We start from the raw sequence: 23,150 nt of genomic DNA on the forward strand, positions 1-23,150 counted from the left end.
CTGAACTGCCATCTCTGAAACAATTTCCAGCAGAAAAGAAAAAAAAAACTTCCCATGCACTTATAATTAGGTTAGAGGAGGTGGGAGGGTGGGATTCTCTACCAGTGTCGAGGATCGGGTATCCTCTCTGTGCCAATTTATAGGGTCAGAGACCCGAAAAAAAAACTACAAATACCGGTAAGTGTCCTAGTGACGACTTCCGGTTTCCAACTAATTCAAAAAAAAACCACTGCTACTCGCGACTTTAAACTAGAAATAAAAAGTTAAAAATTTAAACAAGAAAAAGTACCTTACTCGCGACCTCCTCACACGCCCAAAAACCGCTGCCTCTCGAAGCTGCTCCACAGGAACAATGCCCCCTAGTTCTAGTTTCACCCGCCAGCGGAAACAATTTCCCTGCTTCTATGTTATCTATTCCCTTCATAATCTTATACGCTTCTATAAGATCTCCCCTCATTCTCCTAAATTCCAATGAGTATAGCCCCAGTCTACTCAGTCTCTCCTCATAAGCCAACCCTCTCAACTCCAGAATCAACTTAGTGAATCTCTTCTGCTCTCCCTCCAGTGCCAGTATATCCTTTCTCAAATAAGGAGACCAAAACTGTACACAGTACTCCAGGTGTGGCCTCACCAGCACCTTATATTGCTGTAACATAATCTCGCTGTTTTTAAACTCCATCCCTCTAGCAATGAAGGACAAAATGCCTTCTTAATTACCTGCTGCACCTGCAAACCAACTCCTTGAGATTCCTGCACAAGGACACCCTGGTCCCTCTGCACAGCAACGTGCTGCAATTTTTTACCATTTAAATAATAGTCCATTTTGCTGTTATGCTTCCCAAAATGGATGATCGCACATTTACCAACATTGTCACTTGGATTATCTATATCCTTTTTCATCGTCCTCTGCACATAGAGTCATAGAGTCATAAAGGTTTACAGCATGGAAATAGGCCCTTTGGTTTGCTGCCCATGTCCATGCCACCCTTTTTTTAAAAACCCCTCAGCTAATCCCAATTGCCTGCATTTGGCCCATATCCCTCTGTACCTATTGTACCCATGTAACTAGCTAAATGCTTTTTAAAATAAAAAATTATACCCACCTCTACTACTACTCTGGCAGCTTGTTCCAGACCACCTACTACCCTCTGTGTGAAAAAATTGCCCTTCTGAACATTTTTGAAACTCTCCCTCTCACTTTAAACCTATGCCCTCTAGTTTTTGGCTCCCCTACCTTGAAGAAAAGATATTGACTATCTAGCTGATCTGTGCTCCTCGCTATTTTACAGACCTCTATAACATTGCCTCCGTGACCCCAAAGAAAAAAGTCCCAGTCTATCCAGCCTCTCCTTATAACTCAAACCATCAGGTCCTGGTAGTATCCTAATAAATCTTTTCTGTATTCTTTCTAGTTTAATAATATCCTTTCTGCAGTAGGATGACCAGAACTACACACAGTATTCAAAGTGTGGCCTTACCATTGTCTTGTATAACTTCAACAAGACGACCCCGTTCCTATTCAATGTTCTGACTGATGAAACCAAGCATCCTGACTGCCTTCTTCACCATTCTGCCCACCTGTGACTCCACTTTCAAGAAGCTATGAATCTGTACCCCCAGATCTCTTTGTTCTGTAACTCTCCCCAACACTCTATCATTAACTCTCTACCATTAACTCTCCCTAACCATTAACTCTCCCCAACATTAACTCTCCCCAACACCCTACCAGTTACTGTAGTATACCACTACAGTAACTGACTGCATTAGTAAGTGTGTGGAAGATGTGTGCCAAAGAAGCAAGTCCGTGAGTTCCCCAACCGGAAATTATGGATGAACAGCGATATCCACTGCTTGCTGAAGTCCAGGTCTCAGGCGACACTGACCTATACAAGAAAGCCAGATACATAAGAACATAAGAACATAAGAAATAGGAGCAGGAGTAGGCCATCTAGCCCTTCGAGCCTGCCCCGCCATTCAATAAGATCATGGCTGATCTGTCGTGGCTCAGTTCCACATTCCCGCCCTCTCCCCATAACCCTTAATCCCCTCTCTTATCAAAAACCCATCAACCCGCGTCTTAAAAATATTTAGTGAGGTAGCCTCCACCACTTCAACGGGCAGAGAATTCCAGAGATTCACCACCCTTTGAGTGAAGAAGTTCCTCCTCAACTCCATTCTAAACCGCCCCCCCTTTATCTTGAGGCTGTGCCCCCTAGTCCTATTATCCTTTCTGAGCGGGAAGAGTCTCTCCACCTCTATCCTATCCATCCCATTCATCATCTTACATGTCTCAATGAGATCTCCCCTCATTCTTCTAAGCTCTAACGAGTACAAGCCTAGTTTATTCAGCCTCTCCTTATAGCTCAACCCCCTCAACTCCGGCATCAGCCTAGTAAACCTCCTCTGCACTCCCTCCAAGGCCAAAATATCCTTGCGTAAGTTCGGCGCCCAAAACTGCACACAGTACTCCAGCTGCGGCCTCACCAATGCCCTATACAGCCGCAGCAAGACCTCCCTACTTTTATATTCAATCCATCAAAGATGCCAAAAAAGACAAAACCAGACCAAGCTAGAGTCCCAGGCTAGCCACATCGACCCCCGCCGACTATGGCAAGGTCTGCAAGACAGAACAGGCTACAAGATGAAGGCATGTAAAATCGCCAGCTCCAAAACACCCCTCCCTAATGAGCTCAATGCATTTAATGCATTCTACGCCTGTTTTGAGCAAGAGTTCAGCGAGAGCATGCCCTCCACACTGGAAGCCCTGGGTGTATCTGGGGTTACCATTGCAGATGTCAGAGCAGCTTTCTTGATAGTCAACCCATGGAAAGCAACTGGCCTGGATGGGGTACGTGGACATGCACTCGGATCATGCACAGATTAGCGGAAGTATTCACAGACATCTTCAACCTCTCTTTACAAAAATATGAGGTCTCTATCCGATTCAAGAAGACGACCATCATCCTGGTACCTAAGAAAAACCAAGCAGCGTGCCTTAATCTCTGTTGGCTGGTGGCTCTGACATCCATCATTATAAAGTGCTTCGAAAGGTTAGTCATGCCATGAATTAATTCCAGCCTACCGGACTACCTGGATCCATTACAGTTTGCCTATCGCCGCAACAGGTCCACAGCAGATGCCATTTCCCTGGCCCTGCACTCAACCCTGGAACACCTAGATAATAAGGACACCTATGTCAGACTCTTTTTATTGACTACAGCTCAGCCTTCAACATTATTATTCCCATGAAATTCATCTCCAAACTCCATGACCTAGGCCTCAGCACCTCTCTGCAATTGGATCCTGAACGTCCTAACTCACAAACCACAATCAGTAAGGATAGGCAACAACACTTCCTCCATGATTATCCTCAACACCGGTGACCCACAAGGATATGTTCTCAGTCCTCTATGATACTCCTTATACACCTATGACTGTGCGGCCAAATTCCCCTCCAATTCGATTTTCAAGTTTGCTGATGACACCATCGTAGTGGGTCGGGTCTCAAACAATGATGAGCCAGAGTGTAGGAATGAGATAGAGAATCTGGTGAATTGGTGCAGCAACAATAATCCCTCCTTCAATGTTAACAAAATCAAGGGGATTGTCATCGACTTCAGGAAGCATAAAGGAAAACATGTGCCTGTCTATATCAATGGGGACGAAGTAGAAAGAGTCAAGAGTTTCAAGTTTTTAGGTGTCCAGATCACCAACAACCTGTCCTGTTCCCCCAGTGCTGACACTATAGTTAGGAAAGCCCACCAGCGCCTCTGCTTTCTCAGAAGACTTGGAAATTTGGCATGCCAGCTACGTCTCTCACCAACTTTTACAGATGCAACATAGAAAGCATTCTTTTTGGTATGATATGGCTCCTGCTCTGCCCAAGACTGCAAGGAATTACAAAAGGTCATGAATGTAGCCCAATCCATCATGCAAACTAGCCTCCCATCCATTGACTCTGTCTACACTTCCCGCTGCCTCAGCAAAGCAGCCAGCATAATTAAGGAATCCATGCACTCTCTTCTACCTTCTTCTTTCAGGACAAAAATACAAAAGTCTGAGGTCATGTACCAACCAGGTCAAGAATGGCTTCTTCCCTGCTCCTGTCAGACTTTTGAATGGACTTACCTTGCATTAAGTTGATCTTTCTCTACATCCTAGCTATGATTGTAGCACAAGAATTCTGCACTGTCTTGTTTCCTTCTCTATGAACGTTATGTTTTGTCTGTATAGCATGCAAGAAACAATACTTTTCACCATATGTTAACACAGATGGCAATAATAAATCAAATCAAATCAAAATTAACTGAGTAAGTCCTGCCCTGCTTCAATCTACCAAAATGCATCACTTCGCATTAACTTAAATTAAACTCCATCTGCCATTCATCAGCCCACTAGCCCAATTGATCAAGATCCCGTTGCAATCGGAGATAACCTTCTTCATTGTCCCCTACGCCATCAATCTTGATTCCTTCTGCAAACTTACTAAACATGCCTCCTATATTCGCATCCAAATCATTAATATAAATGACAAATAACAGTGGAACCAGCACTGATCCCTGAGGCACTCCGCTGGTCACAAGCCTCCAGTTTAAAAAACAACCCTCTACAACTACCCTGCTGTCATCAAGCCAACTTTGTATCCATTTAGCTACCTGCCCCCTGGATCCCATGAGTTTTAACCTCATGCAACCTTATAGAACATAGAACATAGAACATAGAACATTACAGCGCAGAACAGGCCCTTCGGCCCACGATGTTGCGCCGACCAGTTACAAAAACAATGACCCACTAGCCTGTACCAATCCCTTTTCGTCCATAAACCTATCCAGAGATCTCTTAAACGCCCCCAAACTAGACGCATTTACAACTGCAGCAGGCAGGGCATTCCAATCCCTCACCACCCGCTGGGTAAAGAACCTACCCCTGACATCCGTCCTGTAGCTACCCCCCCTTAATTTAAAGCCATGCCCCCTCGTGCTAGCTTTCTCCATCCGAGGAAAAAGGCTATCACTATCCACCCTATCTAAACCTCTAATCATCTTATATGTTTCAATAAGATCCCCTCTTAGCCGCCTTCTTTCCAACGAAAACAACCCTAAATCCCTCAGTCTCTCCTCATAGGACCTCCCCACCATACCAGGCAACATCCTAGTAAACCTCCTCTGCACCCTCTCCAACGCCTCCACATCCTTCTTGTAATGCGGGGACCAGAACTGCACACAGTACTCCAAGTGCGGCCGCACTAGAGTAGTGTACAGTTGCAACATTACACTGCGACTCCTAAATTCAATCCCCCTACCAATAAACCAATAAACCAATTTATGGGTGGAGCTTAGGAGTAATAAAAAAGGGAAGCTACATTGTTAGGTGTTTCTTCTAGACCTCCAGATAATCAGAGGGATATTGAGGAACAAATATGTGCTCAATTTGTGGAGGTGAGTAAAAACAATAATAATAGCATTTTTATATTAGGTGATGTTAACTTTCCCTACATTAACTGGGTTCTACATTGTGTTAAGGGCTTAGATTGAGTATATTTCTTGAAATTCGATCAATATGTGAAAGGTCCAACAAGGGAAGGAGCTGTGCTGGACCTAATTCTGAGGAATGAAGCCAGACAGGTAGTTGAGGTGGTGGTGGGGGAGCATTTTAGAGACAGCATGGTAACATTTAAGTTTGTTATAGACAAGGAAGTAGACAAGCTGGCAAGAAAAGTTTTGATTTGGGGAGAGTGGATTTTAGTAGGGTAAGACAGGATCTGGCCAAGGTAGACTGGGAACAAGATGTGCGGGTTAGGTAGATGGATTGGCCATGTTAAATTGCCAGGGGAACTAGTTATGGTAAATGCGTGGGATTATGAGGATAGGGTTTGGGTGGGATTGTGGTTGGTGTAGACATGATGGGCTGAATGGTCTCCTTCTGCACTGCAAGATTCTATAATTCTATGATTCTAACAGCTACTGACGGAAAAGAAGTGGGGGTGATGGGTGGGGCGGGGGGGCATTCAAAAAGGAAATGGGGAGGTGCAAGCCTAGCATATTACCTCTAGGGTGATGGTATGAGCAACAAGCCCAGAGAACCATAGATGACCAGAGATATTCAGGATGCAATCAGAAGGAAAAGAAAGCCTTTTAAAAAGTACAAACAAAGCAAATCAGTGGAAGCATTAGAGAGGTATAGAAATTGCAGGGTGGAGTTTAAGAAAGCAATTAGGAAAGCAAAGAGGGGATCTGAAAAGCTGTGGCTGGTAGAAAAACAAAGAAAGAACAAAGGAAACTACACCACAGCAGCAGGCCCTTTGACCCTCCAAGCCTGTTCCGATTATGATGCCATAACTAAAGTAAAAAAAAACTCAGTCCGTATCACTATATTCTCTTCCAATTCATGTGCCCATCCAGATATCGCTTAAATGTTGCTAATGTTCCTACTTCCACCATCTCCTATGGCATTCCAAGCACTTACCCAGCACAGCTCCTTTAAATTTTCCCCCTCACCTTGAACTTGTGTCCTCTGGTAACTTCCACCCTAGGAAAAGCCTATGACTGTTCACCCTGTCTATGTCTCTCAAAATTCTGTTGACCTCTATCAGGTATCCCTTCAACTCTGTCTTTCCGGAGAAAACAATCCAAGTTTATTCAATGTCTACTCATAGTCAACACCCTCAAGACCAGACAACATCCTGATGAAATAGGGAAAATCCCTATAGTGACACGGTGGTACAGTGGTTAGGACTGCTGCCTCACAGCACCCGGGACTCGGGTTCAATTCCAGTCTCAGGTCACTGTGTGGAGTTCGCGTGGGTTTCCTCTGGGTGCTCTGGTTCCTCCCACAGTCCAAAGATGTGTGGGTTAGGTTGATTGGCCATGCTGAATTAACCCTAGTGTCAATAAACAGGGTAAACATGTGGGGTTATGGGAGAGAGGCGTGGGTGAGATTGTGATCGGTGCAGACTCAATGGGCCAAATTCCCTCCTTCTGCATTGTAGGAATTCTAGGGATTCTATGATTCTATATGAATGGGAAGAGAATAGCTAGGGAAAAAGTAGGGTCCATTACAGATAAAGGGGCAATCTGTGTGTGAAGCCAGAGGACATTGGTAGAGAGTTGAATGAATACTTTACACCTGTCTTCACCAAAAGAATGAGGACTATGGAATGGAATTCAGGCAGGAAGACTGTGAGTTCTTGAGCAAATTGACACAGGCAAAGACAAGGTATTGGAGGCGTCTTAAAAGTGGATAAATCTGCAGGACCAAATGAATTGTGCCCTAGGCTGCTGTGGGAAACAAGGGAGGAGTTTGCAGGGGCTCTGATCCAAATTTTCAATTCCTCTCTACCCACAGGGGAGGTGCCAGACAACTGGACAACAGCAAATGTGGTTTTGCTATTTAAGAATTGTTGTAGAGATAAACCAGGGAACTACAGATGAGTGAGTCTCACGTCAGTGGTCAGGAAACTATTGGAGAAAACTTCCAAAGGGTAGGTGGGGGCTGGAGGTCCTGCTGTCACTCTGCATTGAGAACAGTCCGGGCTGGAGGGAAGCCAGCAATCAGGGCTGGCTGGAGGGGTTTGGTCTGCCAGGAGGGGGGTCTGCCTCCTGGGGGGGATGGGTCAGCAGGGGCGGGGGGGGTGGTTTTGCTGGGGTAGGCAGACGTGTGGGGATCGCCAATGCTGGGGAGTGGTGGCAGGGGCTATGATCAGGGCACTCCAGGGTAGGAGGAGCCGGGGCTGGCCCAGGAATGCTTGTGGGGGCCGAGATCAGGCCATTTGGGGAGTGAGGCTGGAGTGAGGGCCCTAGGCTGGCCAACGATTGAGCTAGCCAGCAAACAGGGAGACTGCCACATCAGGGCCACTGTGCATGCACAGGGGCATGGAACTGTCAGACTCCGGCATGAATAGGCCTTGTTCCCCTCCCCCCTCCTCACACTACCTCCCCCCTACCACCACCGAGCTTTGAATGATATTCACAATTGTGACCTTAGCATTGCACAGAGAGGGGACATTTGGGTCTGAAGTTGAATTGAAAAAACAGTCATGATTTAGACCAGTTTCTCGCCAATTAAGCACTTTTGGGAGAACTGTCCCCTTGATTTCCTGATCCAGATCCTGTTGCAGTTCATTTTTATCATCCACATTGTTTGGAACTCCTCAAAATTTGATACTGCTAGCAAATTTTGGAATCCCATTCTGCATTCAAATACAAAGTTTATATTTATTAAAAGTACAGTTATCCTACCATTGACCTGTGGGGAACACCACTTATCTACTGTCTGAGAAAAAGTTGACCACAATTTGGCTTTGCCTGCCCAAATTTTTGCCCTATATGTTGTAAAATGCATATATTACTTTAATTATCAATTTGTTGCCTGACTTGTTCATTTATACTTCTGATTTCTTGTGCAGCATTACCAGATGTGTAAAGAAAATCCACCCCTTGCTAGAAACATGCCTCCGATTGCTGGAAAGATATTGTGGGTGAGACAGCTCTTCAGACGCATATTTGAGCCTATTGACTATTTCTATGTAAGTCCTTCTATAATGAAATGATAAATATTGATACAATTGTATTCAAAGAAAATACTACTTTTTTTTCCTACTTGATTCTTAATTCAGGTCCTTGTATTTTGTGGTTGTTATGATTCCTCCCCACTGAGTTAGAGTAGCATTGTTCATCACAGTACTATTGTGACTGTTTATTAACTCCATCAAATATTACAGTGGGATCCATTTGGTTCACAAATGTTCTTTAGGAACGACCATAAGACCACAAGACATAGGAGCAGAATTAGGCCACTTGGCCCATTGAGCCTGCTCTGCCATTCAATCATGGCTGAAATTTTTCTCATTGTAAGAAGTCTCACAACACCAGGTTAAAGTCCAACAAGTTTATTTGATAGTAAAACCACTAGCTTTCAGAGTTTGCCCTTTTGTCAGGTGACGAAGGGGAAAACCCCAAAAGCTAGTGGGTTTACTATCAAATAAACTTGTTGGACTGTAACATGGTGTTGTGAGACTTCTTACCATGTTTATACCAGTCCAATGCTGGCATCTCCACATCATTTTTCTCATCCCATTTTTTTGCCTTTTCCCCATACCTCCGATCCCCTTATTAATCAAGAACTTATCTATCTCCGTGTTAAAGACACTCAATGACCTGGCCTCTACAGTCTTCTGCAGCAAAGAGTTCCACAGATTCATCATTCTCTGGCTGAAGAAATTCCTCCTCATCTCTGTTTTATAGGATCGCCCCTTTAGCCTGAGGTTGTGGCCTCTGGTTATAGTTTTTCCTACTAGTGGAAACATCCTTTCCACGCCCTCTCTCCCAGGCCTCGCAGTATCCTGCAAACTTCAACAAGATCACCCCTCATCCTTCTAACTCCAATGACTACAGAAACAGGGTTCTCAACTGTTCCTCATATGACAAGCTCTTCATTCCAGGGATCATCCTTGTGAACCTCCTTTGGACCCTTTCCAAGGCCAGCACATCCTTCCTTAGATACGGGGCCCAAAAACTGCTCACATCACTGCTCTTGTTTTCTCGTCCTCTCGACATGAATGCTAACATTGCATTTGCCTTCCTGACTACTGACTGAACCTGCACGTTAACCTTAAGACAATCTTGAACAATGACTCCCAAGTCCCTTTGAGCTTCTGATTTCCTAAGCATTTCCCCATTTCAAAAATAGTCTATTCCTCCATTCCTCCTTTCAAAGTGCATAACCTCACACTTTTCCACATTATATTCCATCTGCCACTTCTTTGCCCACTCTCCTAACCTGTCCAATTCCTTCTGCAGCCCCCCTGCTTCCTCAATACTACCTGTCCCTCTACAAATCTTTGTATCATCTGCACACTTAGCAACAGTGGAGAAAGGAACTTAGGAAAGAAAACCTGCCATCCTTACCCAGACTGACATACATGTGACTTGAGACCTAAAGTATTGTGGTTGACAATTAAATGCCCACTGAAACAGAAACATAGAAAATAAAATAGAGAATAGTCCCAGTCTACTGAGGAGAGGCTGAGTATACTGAAACTATATTCATTGGAATTCAGAAGTATGAGGAGAGATGTTATAAAAGCATATAAAAATATGAAGGGAATAGATAAGATGGAAGCAGAGAGATTCTTTCCATTGGCGGATGAAACCAAGAGTAGGGAGTATAGCCTTAAAATAAGGGGGAGCAGATTTAGGATTGGGTTGAAGGGGAACTTCTTCACCCAAAGGGTTGTGAAACTGTAGAATTTTCTGATCAGTGAAGCAGCTAAGGCTACCCTGTTGAATATTTTTAAGGCAAAGATAGATACATTTTTGAACAGTAAAGGAATAAAGGGTTATGGTGAGCAGGCGGGTAAGTGGACCTGAGTCCATGAAAAGATCAGCTACGATCTTATTGAATGGTGGAAGCAGTCTTGAGGGATCTACACCTGCTCTTAATTCTTATGTTCTTATGCACGAGCAAGAGTAGACCATTTGACCCTTTCAGTCTACTCCATCATTCATTCTGATCATGACTGATCACCAAATTTAATATCCTGATCCCGCCTTTCCCCATATCCTTTGATCCCTTTAGCCCCAAGAGCTTTATCTAATTTCTACTTAAAATCACACAACATTTTGGCAACAACTACTTTATGTGGAAATAAATATCACATATTAACCACTCTCTGGGTGAAGAAATTCTTCTCACCTCAGTTCCAAATGGTTTTTATCCTCAAACTACAACATCTAGTTCTGAAGTCCCCCACTCTGGTATACACATAGATTCCTCTTCTTCGCATGCTTTCTGATATCACTGTTATATCTCTGCATCTTTCTGTTGTAATTCCGCCATATTTCTCGAATTAAATATATCTGCTTCATTCTCTTGTTCTTGCTCTTTATCAATCATCTGGTCAAAAATGGTTTCTGATAACAACTTCAACCTCTTTATTTTTATTTTGCAGAGGGATCTAGATAGGCTGGGCGAATGGGCGAGGAACTGGCAAATGGAATTTAATGTTGGCAAGTGTGAGGTTGTCCACTTTGGTAGGAATAATGGTAGGAAGGACTACTACTTACATGGCGAAAAGCTGCAGCATGCTACGGTGCAGAGGAACCTCGGGGTCCTTGTGCATGAGTCGCAAAAACCCAGCCTGCAGGTGCAGCAGGTGGTCAGGAAGGCGAATGGGATGCTGGCCTTCATAGTGAGGGGGATTGAATATAAAAGTAGGGAGGTCTTGCTGCAACTGTACAGGGCACTGGTGAGGCCGCAGCTGCAGTACTGTGTGCAGTTTTGGTCGCCGCACTTGCGCAGGGATAGTTTGGCCTTGGAGGGAGTGCAGAGGAGGTTCACTAGGCTGATACCGGAGTAATCTGACTTCTCATTTTTGCTTGCAAAGTGAATAACCTCACATTTATCCAAATAATACTGCATCTGCCATTGATTTTCCCACTCACCCAACCTGTCCAGATCATTCTGAAGGATCTCTGCATCCTCGTCACAGTTCACCCTCCCATCCAACTTGGTATCATCTGCAAACTTTGAGAACAACAAACATTTTGTTCCCTCATCCAAATCATTAATACATATTGTGAATAGCCCAATTCCTGTGGCACCCCACTAGTCACTGCCTGCCAATTTGAAAAGTACCCATTAATTCCTACTCTTTGTTTCCTCTCTGCCAACTAGTTTTCTATTAATTTCAATACGCTTCCCTCAATCCCATGCACTTTAATTTTGCACAATAATTTCTTGTGCGGGACTTTGTCAAATGCTTTCTGAAAGTCCAAATATACCACATCTACTGGTTCCCCCTTATCAACTGTACTAGTTACATCTTCAAGGGATTCCAACAGATTTGTCAAGCATGATTTCCCCCTCGTAAATCCATGCTGACTCTGATCCTGCCACTGCGTTATAAATGTTCTGCTATAAAGTTCTTGATAATGGATTTGAGAATTTTCCCTAATACTGACGTTAAGCTTACTGGTCTATAATTCCCTGTTTTCTCTCTGCCTCCCTTCTTGAATTTTGGAATGACATTAGCTACTCTCCAATCTGCAGGGATTGTGGCAGTGTCTGTAGAATCCATGAAGATGACCGCCAATGCACCCATTATTTCTAGAGGCACTTTCTTAAGTATTCTGGGATGTATTAGGCCCTGGGGATTTATCTACCTTCAATCCCATCAATTTTCCCAGTAACATTTCTCTGCTAATATTGATTTCCCTCTGTCCTTCCCTCTTACTAAATCTTGCATTCACCAATATTTCTGGCATCGATTTGTGTCCTTTTTTGTGAAGACAGACCAAAGTACATATTCAGTTGCTCAGCCATTTCTTTGACTGCTATTATACATTCCCCCGTTTCTGTCTGTGGGGGACATACATTTCTATTCCCCAACCTCTTTCTTTTCACATATCTTTAGAAACTCTTAGTGTCATTCTTTATGCTCCCTGCAAGCTTACTTTCATACTGTATTTTCCCCTTCTTAATCAATCCCTTGATCCTTCTTTGCTGATTTCTAAGCTGCTTCCAATCCTATTGCTATCCTATCAGGGGGCTGATACTGGAGCTGAGGGGGTTGGCCTATGAAGAGAGACTAAATAGTCTGGGTCTATACTCGGAGTTTAGAAGGATGAGGGGGGATCTTATAGAGACGTATAAGATAATGAAGGGGATGGATAGAGTAGAGGTAGAGAGATTCTTCCCGCTTAGAAAGGATAGCAGGACGAGAGGGCACAGCCTCAAGATAAGGCGTTGGGGGTGGGGGGGGGGCGGTTGCAGTTTAGATTGGAGTTGAGGAGGAACTTCTTCACTCAAAGGGTGGTGAATCTCTGGAATTCTCTGCCCGTTGAAGTGGTGGAGGCTACCTCGCTAAATATATTTAAGTCACGGGTAGATAGGTTTCTGATAGACAGGGGAATTAAGGGTTATGGGGAGAAAGCGGGAAAGTGGAACTGATCCACTTCAGATCAGCCATGATCTTATTGAATGGCGGGGCAGGCTCGAAGGGCTCGATGGCCTACTCCTGCTCCTATTTCTTATGTTATGTTCTTATTCTTATTACTTTTCTTGGCCAATCTATATGCTTCTTCCTTAGATTGGATACTCTCTCTAATTTCCTTTGTAAGCCATGGATTGGTTCTCTGACCCATTTTGATTTTGTGACAGACAGGAGTAAACAACTACTGCAGTTCCTCAATGTGCTCCTTGAATGTTTGTCATTGCCTGTCCACTGTCATCCCTTGAAGTAACTCAGAGCCGCAGAATCATAGAGGTTTACAACATGGAAACAGGCCCTTAAGCCCAAATTGTCCACGCTGCCGTTTTTTTAAAAAGCCCTAAGCTGGTCCCAATTACCCACATTTGGCCCATATCTCTCTATACCCGTCTTACCTATGTAACTGTCTAAATGCTTTTTAAAAGACAAAATTGGACCCATCTTTACCAGTACCTCTGGCAGTTTGTTCCAGACACTCACCACCCTGTGTGAAAAAATTGCCCTACTGGATACTTTTGTATTTCTTCCCTCTCACCCTAAACCTATGCCCCTAGTTTTAGTCTCCTCTACCTTTGGGAAAAGATGTTGACTATCTCGCTGATCTATGCTCCTTATTATTTTATAGACTTCTATTAGATCACTCCTCAGCCTTCTATGTTCCAGAGAAAAAAGTCCCAGGCTATCCAACCTCTCACGAATTTAGCATGGCCAATCCATCTAACCTGTACATCTTTGGACTGTTCTGGTGATGATATTTGAGGGATCAATACTGACTGTCACACTGGAGCAAACTCCTCTGCTCTTCTTTGTAAAGTGCCATGGGATATTTTATGCCTATCCCAGATGGTAGACAGGGACTGTGTTTAACAACTCCTTCCGTACTGCACAGAAGTTTCAACTGAGATTACGTGCTGAAGTCTCTAGAGTGAGGCTTGAACCCAGGACCACCTCACTCAGAGGCGAGAGTGCTATTTCTGATTATGCTGGCTACCTCGGAAAAGCAGCCAGCATAATTAAGGACCCCAGAGATTCACCATTGAGTAGTTCCTCCTCTGTTCTAAACTGTCCCCCCCTTATTTTGAGGCTACGCCCTCTAGCTCTGGTTTCCTTTCTAAGTGGAAAGAATCTCTCTACCTCTACCCTGTCTAGCCCCTTCATTATCTCATAAGTCTCTATAAGATCCCCCATCAGCCTTCTAAACTCCAACGAGTACAGGCCCAGTCTATTTAATCTCTCCTCATAAGCTAACCCCCTCATCTCCGGTATCGGCCTGGTGAAGAAGCTGTTCTTGAGTCGATTGGTATGTGACCTCAGACTTTTGTATCGTTTTCCTGATGGAAGAAGGTGGAAGAGAGAATGTCCAGGGTGCGTGGGTGTCCTTAATTATGCTGGCTGCTTTGCCAAGGCAGTGGGAAGTGTAGACAGTCAGTGGATGGGAGGCTGGTTTGCATGATGGACTGGGCTACATTCAGGAGCTTTTGTAGTTTTTTGCTGTAGTGGGCAGAGCAGAAGCCATACCAAGCCCTGATACAACCAGAAAGAATGCTTTTTATGAAAGATGGGATTAGATCGGGTGGCTAGTTCTTTCAGCCAGCACAGACACATTGGGCTGAATGGCCTCTTTCAGTGCTGTAATGTCTCTCTCTCTCTCTCTCTCTCCTTATAACTCAATCCATCAAGCCCCAGTAGCATCCTAGTAAGTCTCTTCTGTTCCTTTTCTAGTTTAATAATATCCTTTCTATAATAGAATGACCAGAATTGCACATAGTATTCCAAGTGTGGCCTTACCAATGCCTTGTACAACTTTAACAAGACATCCCAACTTCTGTATTTAATGTTCTGACCAATGAAACCAAGCATGCTGGATGCCTTCTTCACTACTCTGTCCACCTGCGACACCACTATCAAGGAGCTATGAACTTGTACCTCTAGATCTCTTTGCTCTGGAACTCTCCCCAATGCCCTACCGTTAACTAAGTAAGTCGTGCCCTGGTTCAACCAACCAAAATGCATCACCTTGCATTTATCTGAATTATACGCCATCTGCCATTCGTCAGCCCACTGGCCCAATTGATCAAGATCCCGGTGCAATCCTAAATAACCTCCTTCACTGTCCACTATGCCACCAGTCTTGTTGGTGTCATCTGCAAACATACATTCTCATCCAAATCTTTAATATAAGTGACAAATAATAGTAGACCCAGTACCGATCCCTGAGACACATCGCTGGTCACAGGCCTCTAGTTTGAGAAACAACCCTCTACAACTACCATCTAACTGCTGACATCAAGCCAATTTTGTATCCATTTAGATACCTCACCCTGGATCCCGTGAGATTTAATCTTCTGCAACAACTTACCACGTAGTACCTTGTCAAAGCCTTGCTAAAGCCCATGTAGACAACTCCAACTGCACTGCCTCATCTACCTTTTTGGTTTATTCTTCAAAAAACTCAAGTTTATGAGACGTGATTTTCAATTCATAAAGCCATGCTGCCTGTTCCGAATCAACCCTTGGAACTTTAAATGCTTGTAGATCCTATCTCTCAAAATACTTTCCAACAACCTACCCACCACAGATATGAGGCTCACTGGCCTTTAATTCCTAGGCTTTTCCTTGCAGCCCTTTTTAACAGAGGCACAACATTTGCCACCCTCCAATCTTCAGGCACCTCACCTATGACTGTCGATGATTCAAATGTCTTTGCTGGGGGACTCACAATTTCCTCCCCAGCCTCCCACAATGTCCTGGAATACATTTCATCAGATCCCAGAGATTTATCTACTTTGATACGCATTAAGACTTTGAGCACCTCCTTCTCTGTTATATATACACCCCTCAAGACATCATAGAACATAGAACATTACAGCGCAGTACAGGCCTTACGGCCCTCGATGTTGTGCCGACCAGTGGAACCAATCTAATGACCCTCTAACCTAAGCTATTCCAATGTTATCCATGTGCCTATCCACTGACCATTTGAACGCCCTTAAAGTTGGCGAGTCCACAACTGCTGCAGGCAGGGCATTCCACGCCCTTACTACCCTCTGAGTAAAGAACCTACCTCTGACATCCATCCTATAATTACCACCCCTTAATTTAAAGCTATGTCAAATATCACTATAAATATCACTATTTATTTCCCCAAGTTCCCTAACATCCATGCTTTTCTCAATGATAAATACTGATGAGAAATATTCATATAGGATCTCACCCATCTCTTGTGGTTCCAAACAGATGACCTTGTTGATCCTTAAGTGGCCCTACTTTCTCCCTAGTTACTCCTTTGGCCTTTATGTATTTGTAGAAACTCTTTGGATTCTCCTTTGCCTTATCTGCCAAAACAATCTCATGTCTTCTTTTTGCTCTCCTGATTTCTCTCTTAATTCTACTCCTACTTCCCCTTTACTCTTCAAGGGATTCACTTGATCCCAGCTGCCAATGCATATCATGTGCCTTCTTCTTCTTCTTGACCAGGGCCTCAATATCCCAAGTCATCCATAGTTCCCTACTTTTACCAGCCTTGCCCTTCACCCTAAGAGGAATATGCTTACCTTGAACCTGATTAACACACTTTTGAAAGCCTCCCACTTACCAAATGTCCCTTTGCCTTCCCACAGACACCCCCAATTAACTTTTGAAACTCCCTGCCTGGTACCATCAAAATTGGCTATACCCCAATTTAGAATTTTAACTTTTCGGCCAGACCTATCATTCTCCAAAGCTATCTTAAAACTACTAGAATTATGGGCACTGGTCCCAAAGTGTTCCCTCATCTATTGTCACCTATCCTTCCTTATTTCCCAAGAGGAGGTCAAGTTTTGCCCCCTCCCTAGTCAGGCCATCCACATACTGAATAGAAATTCCTCCTGAATATATTCAACAATTTTTTCTCTATCCAACCCTCTACAACTATGTCTGTCCCAGTCAATGTTGGGAAAGTTAAAATCCTCTACTGTTACCATCCTATTTTCCTTCAAGCTCCTTACATATTTGTTCCTCAATTTCCTGCTGACTATTTGGGGGCCTATAGTACAACCATATCAAAGTGATTTCCCCTTATTTCTCAGTTCCACCCATATAGACTCAGTAGCCGAACTCTTGGATATATCCCATCTCAGTATTGCTGTGATGTTTTCCCTAATTAAAAGTGCAACTCCCCCTCCTCTCTTACGTCCTGCTCTAACCCCCCAATCTATCAAGGCCAACTCTTCCCAATCTATCACGCCTCATATCCTCATAGTTTCCATTATTAAGATTCAGCACCCTAGTTCCCAATCAATTACTTCACTCTCCATCTTGATAAAAAAAAATCATGTTATAGTCACTCATTCCCAAGGGTCATAAGTGTCAATTCAGATGAGAAAACCAGTCAGCTGCTCTGGCATGAATCTGGTCACAGTCTTCTCGCATTTAGTGCAATGAACATAAGAACATAAGAAATAGGAGCAGGAGTAGGCCATCTAGCCCTTCGAGCCTGCCCCGCCATTCAATAAGATCATGGCTGATCTGTCGTGGCTCAGTTCCACCTTCCCGCCCTCTCCCCATAACCCTTAATCCCCTCTCTTATCAAAAACCCATCAACCCGCGTCTTAAAAATATTTAGCGAGGCAGCCTCCACCACTTCAACGGGCAGAGAATTCCAGAGATTCACCACCCTTTGAGTGAAGAAGTTCCTCCTCAACTCCGTTCTAAACCGCCCCCCCTTTATCTTGAGGCTGTGCCCCCTAGTCCTACTGTCTTTTTTAAGCGGGAAGAGTCTCTCCACCTCTATCCTATCCATCCCATTCATCATCTTATACGTCTCAATGAGATCTCCCCTCATTCTTCTAAACTCCAACGAGTACAAGCCTAGTTTATTCAGCCTCTCCTCATAGCTCAACCCCCTCAACTCCGGTATCAGCCTAGTAAACCTCCTCTGCACTCCCTCCAAGGCCAAAATATCTTTGCGCAGGTGCGGCGCCCAAAACTGCGCACAGTACTCCAGCTGCGGCCTCACCAATGCCCTATACAGCTGCAGCAAGACCTCCCTACTTTTATATTCAATCCCCCTCGCTATGAAGGCCAGCATCCCATTCGCCTTCCTGACCACCTGCTGCACCTGCAAGCTGGGTTTTTGCGACTCATGCACAAGGACCCCGAGGTCCCTCTGCACCATCGCCTGCTGTAGTTTTTCGCCACGTAAGTAATAGTCCTTCCTACCATTATTCCTACCAAAGTGGACCACCTCACACTTGCCAACATTAAATTCCATTTGCCATTTCCTGGCCCATTTGCCCAGCCTATCTAGATCCTTCTGCAGACTCTCCACACCCTCCGCAGAACCCCCATATGAATTACGTTAATTTTGAGTCCAGTGATGTGTTATTCACCAAACCTATGGCTTAGCTGTACGCTGTTAACAGCGGGCAGCTGCATTTAAACAGTCCTTCTACACTTACAGCTAGTCTAGCCAGGTGGATGGCACTATTGAGAGCTACTCCATGCTTCCTGGAGATTGAGTTGACAAGGCTTCTGGACGCAATGAAGGAGAGGCGGGCATCGTGTGCCACCCTGCAATTCCCAGCAACACTTTGGAGCTCTGAGGAATGCACTAATCGGGTGTCACAGGCATCATCCACACCATCCACCAGTGCAGAGACACACAACTCGATGAGCAATATTAGCAAAGAGGCTTCTAGGTCACTATCTGGTGACACCAGGTAGTGCTGATGCAAATGAAGTGGAGGCAGGAGCTTTTTTTTATTTGTTCAATGGACATAAGTCTCATTGACTGGCCAGCATTTGTTACCCATCCTTAATTGCCCTTAAACTGAGTGGCTTACTAGGCCATTTCAGAAGGCTGTTGAGTATCAATCATTGCTCTGAGTCTGGAGTGACATGTAGGCCAGACCAGGGAAGGGCAGATTTCCTTCACTCAAGGAAAGAACCTGATTTTTTTTCTGATAATCAACAATGGTTTCATGGTCATCAGTAGATCCTTAATTCCAGGTTTTTTTATTGAATTCAAATTCCACCATTTATCATGACTGGATTCAAACCCCGGTTATAGAAACATAGAAGATAGAGGTAGAGGCAGCTGAGGGACTTCACTGGTGCATTCTGGGAGAAGTCAGCGCAGCAACTGAGAAGTGGGAAATGGAAGAACACCTCCAGTGACAAAGAGGAGTTAAAGCATCCAGTAGAGGCGGCTGAGGGACTTCACTGGTGCTTTCTGGGAGAAGTTGGCCCAGCTACATCTACTAAGAAGTGGGAAGCGTAAGATCTGGTGTCAAGGAGCAGTAAGCCAGAAACACTATATTGGCATTTCCCTCCCTCATCCTCTAACCAAAAGAAAAGGCCACTGTGAGAAGGTAAAAGTGAAGCTAAGAGTTTTATAAATTTCCTTAAATAATGTATTTGGTGCTAGAAATGTCAGCCAGCAGAGCTAAGCGCTGCACTTGAGATGTGGGAGATCCATGATGTTTCCAGTGTCTCGGATGACTACATCTACAGGAAAGTGCACCCAACTGCAGCTCCTTACAGCCTTCATGGATAGATTTGAACAGCATGGATGCACTTAGGGGATGAAGGTGGCAGAAAGCGTTATAGATAGAAGCCTTAGAGACGTGGTCACACCCAAGGTGCACGCAGATAGATGGGTGACTACTAGAAGAGGCAGTCAGTCCAGGAATCCATTGTGGTCATCCCCATCTCTAACAAGTATAGCATTTTGGATACTGTTGGGGGAAATAGCCTATCAGGGAAAAACAGCAGTAGCAGCCAGAGCAGAGGCATCATGGCTGGTAGGGACAAAGAGCACTGGAGCAACAGTGATAGGGGACTTTATAGTTAGGGTTGCAGATAGGTGCTTCTGTGGATGCGAAAGAGACTTGAGGATGGTATGTTGCCTCCCTGGTGCCAGGATGTCTTTGAATGGCCAGAAAGCATTCTGAAGGGAGAGAACGAACAGCCAGAGGTTGTGGTACATATTCATACCAACAACATACATAGGAAGAGTGATGAGGTCCTGCAGCAGCAGCTTAGGGAGTTAAGTAGCAAGTTAAAAATCAGGACCTATAGAGTTGTAATCTCTCTGTGCCACGTACCAGTGAGGCTAGAAATAGAATGATAGTGCAGCTCAACACGTGGCTAAGCAGCCAGTGTAAGAGGGAGGATTTCAGATATCTGGACCATTGGGATCTCTTCTGGGGCAGGTGGGACCTGTACAAAAAGGACAGGTTGCATGTAAACTGGAAGGACAAATATTCTGGCAGGGAGGTTCGCGAGTATCACACAGGACAATTTAAACTGGTTTGGCAGGGAGGTGGGAACCAAAAGTGAATTAACTGAAGGGGAATGAGAGTATAGGGCCAGTAAGACTCAGAAAGAGCAGGCAGGGTGTGGTTGCTAATCAAAGAGGGTCAGGTGGACTGATGCACATTTGTTTCAAGGTGAGGCAGATGAACTTGGAACTTGGATTGGTACTTGGAACTATGATGTTGTTGCCATTACAGAGACATGCTTAAGGGAAGGACAGAGTTAGCGGCTTAATATTCCAGGATACAGTTGTTTCAAGTGGGATAGAGGGCGATGCAAAAGGGGTGGGGGAGTTGCACTCTAGTTGAGGAAGGTATCACAGTTGTACTGTGGGAGGACACCTTGGAGGCTCATATAGTGAGGTAATATGAGTAAAGCACAGGACTTGGAAGGGTGTAGTCACAATGTTGGGGGTTTACTGTAGGCTGCACAACAATTAACAGGAGATAAACGAACAAATATGTCGGCAGATTTTGGCAAGGTGTTAAAGTAACAGGGTTATTTTGATGGGAAGATTTTAACTTCCCTATATTGATTGGGACTCACGTAGTGCTAAGGGTGTGGACGGGGCAGAATTTGTAAGGAGCATCCGGGAGGGCTTTTGAAACAGTATGTAGATAGTCCAATGAGAGAAGGGGTTGTACTGGACCCGGTACTGGGGAATGAGCCCAGCCAGGTGGTCGATGTTTCAGTAGGGGAACAGTTTATGAACAGTGACCACAATTCAGTAAGCTTTAGGGTATTGATGGATAATGATAAGTGTAGTCCTTAAGTGATGGTGCTAAATTGGGAGAAGGCTAATTATAACAATATTAGGCAGGAAGTGAAGAATGTAGATTGGGGGCAGATGTTTGAGGGCAAATCAACATCTGGCATGTGGGAGGCTTTCAAGTGTAAGTTGATTGGAATTCAGGCACATTCCTGTAAGGATGAAGGATAAGGATGGCAAGTTTTGGGAACCTTGGATGATGAGAGATATTATGAGCCTAGTCAAACAGAAAAAGGAAGCTTTTGTCAAACCTAGGGAACTGGGAACACTAAGCAAATGTGGAATACGAGGAAAGTAGAAAGTAGAAAGAAATTTAAGCAAGGAGTAAAGAGGTCTAAAAAGGGGTCATGAAAAGTCACTGGCCAGCAGGATTTTAAAAAAAACCCCAAGGCTTTTGACACATATATAAAGAGTAAGAGGGTTGGCCCACTGAAGGACAAGGGAGGGAATCTATGCGTGGAGCTAGAGGAAATGGACAAAGTATTTAATCAGTACTTTGCATCAGTATTCACCAGAGAAGGACTTCAATTCTGGGAAAGGATGTGTGGATAGTTTGATCCTGTTGAGATCATAAAGGAGCAGATATTGATGTTCTTGAGAAACATTAGGGTAGACCCCAAGGCATGATGGGATATTCCCCAGAATACTGAGGGGGGCAAGGGATGAAATTGCTGGGGCCTTGAGAGAAATCTTTGTATCCTCACTGGCTACAGGGGAGGTCCAGAGGATTGGAGAATAGCCATTGTTGTTCCTTTAAGATGCGTAGCAAAAATAATTCAGTTAATTACAGACCAGTTAGCCTTACATTATTGGTAGGGAAATTATTGGAGAGGATTCTTCGAGACAAGATTTACCCCCACTTGGAAGTAAGTGGACGTATTAGCGAAAGACAACATGGTTTTGTAAAGGGGAGGTTATGCCTCACTAACTTGATCAAGTTTTTTTGAGGAAGTTACAAAGATGATTGAGGGTAGGGCAGTGGATATTGTTTACATGGACTTCAGTGAGGCCTTTGACGAGGTCTGTCATGGCAGACTGGTGCAGAAGGTAAAGTCGCATGGGATCTGAGGTGAGCTGGCAAGTGGATACTGAACTGGCTCGGTCATAGAAAGAAGTCTCACACCAGGTTAAAGTCCAACAGGTTAATTTGGTAGCACAATCCACTAGCTTTTGGAGTGCTGTCCCTTCATCAGGTGAGTGGGAGTTCAGTTCATAAACAGGGCATATAAAAGACAAATTTGTTTTGCAAAATAATGGTTGGAATGCAAGTCTTTACAGGTAATCATGTCTTAGTCACATCAGAGTGGAGATGTGGGTTAAGCACAGGTTAAAGAAATGTGTATTGTCTCCAGCCAGGACAGTTAGTGACATTTTGCAAGCCCAGACAAGTCATGAGGGTTACAGATAGTGTGACACGAACCCAAGATCCCAGTTGAGGCCACCCTCATGTGTGCAGAACTTGGCTATCACTCTCTGCTCAGCAACTCTGCTGCCATGTGTTGTGAAGGCCATCTTGGAGGATGCTTACCCAAAGATCAGCCGAATACCCATGACTGCTGAAGTATTCCCCAACAGGAAGAGAACGCTCCTGCCTGGTGATTGTCGAGCAGTGCTCATTCATCCATTGTCTGCATGGTGTTCCCAATGTACCATGCCTCGGGACATCCTTTCCTGCAGCGTATCATTTAGACAACATTGGCTGAGTTGTAAGAGTATGTACCGTGTACCTGGTGGATGGTGTTCTCACGTGAAATGATGGCATCCATGTCAATGATCTGGCACATCTTGCAGAGGTTGCTGTGGCAGGGTTGTGTGGTGTTGTGGTCAGTTTTCCTGAAGGCTGGGTAGTTTGCTGTGGACAGTGGTCTGTTTGAGGTTGTGCAGTTGTTTGAAGGCAAGAAGTTGGTTTATGGGGATGGCCTTGGCGAGATGATTGTCTTCATCAATCACATGTTTAAGACTCTGGAGAAGATGTCAGTCGTAGAAGACAGAGGGTAGCAGTGGAAGAGTGCATTTCTGGAGGGTTGTGACATGTGGCAATCCTCAGGGATCGGTGCTGGGACTTTTGCTGTTTGTGATATATATAAATGATTG

The 23,150-nt window shown here is 44.4% G+C and overlaps 1 protein-coding gene across 1 annotated transcript in view; it reads left to right on the forward strand.

Moving 5' to 3' along the window:
• The window catches only part of LOC145345624 (dynein axonemal heavy chain 8-like), a gene marked incomplete at its 3' end in the record, with an annotated part of 1,250,971 nt that overhangs the window by 400,220 nt on the left and 827,601 nt on the right, over positions 1–23,150 (forward strand). Inside the window, exon 16 of the mRNA XM_080193458.1 lies at positions 8,405–8,524. Within this exon, the coding sequence (XP_080049584.1) occupies positions 8,405–8,524 (120 nt within the window). The remainder of the gene's footprint in view (positions 1–8,404; positions 8,525–23,150) is intronic.

This window comes from Carcharhinus amblyrhynchos, chromosome 7 (assembly GCF_965287045.1).
Source record: "Carcharhinus amblyrhynchos chromosome 7, sCarAmb.v2.hapA, whole genome shotgun sequence".
NCBI classification, from domain to species: Eukaryota; Metazoa; Chordata; class Chondrichthyes; order Carcharhiniformes; family Carcharhinidae; genus Carcharhinus; species Carcharhinus amblyrhynchos.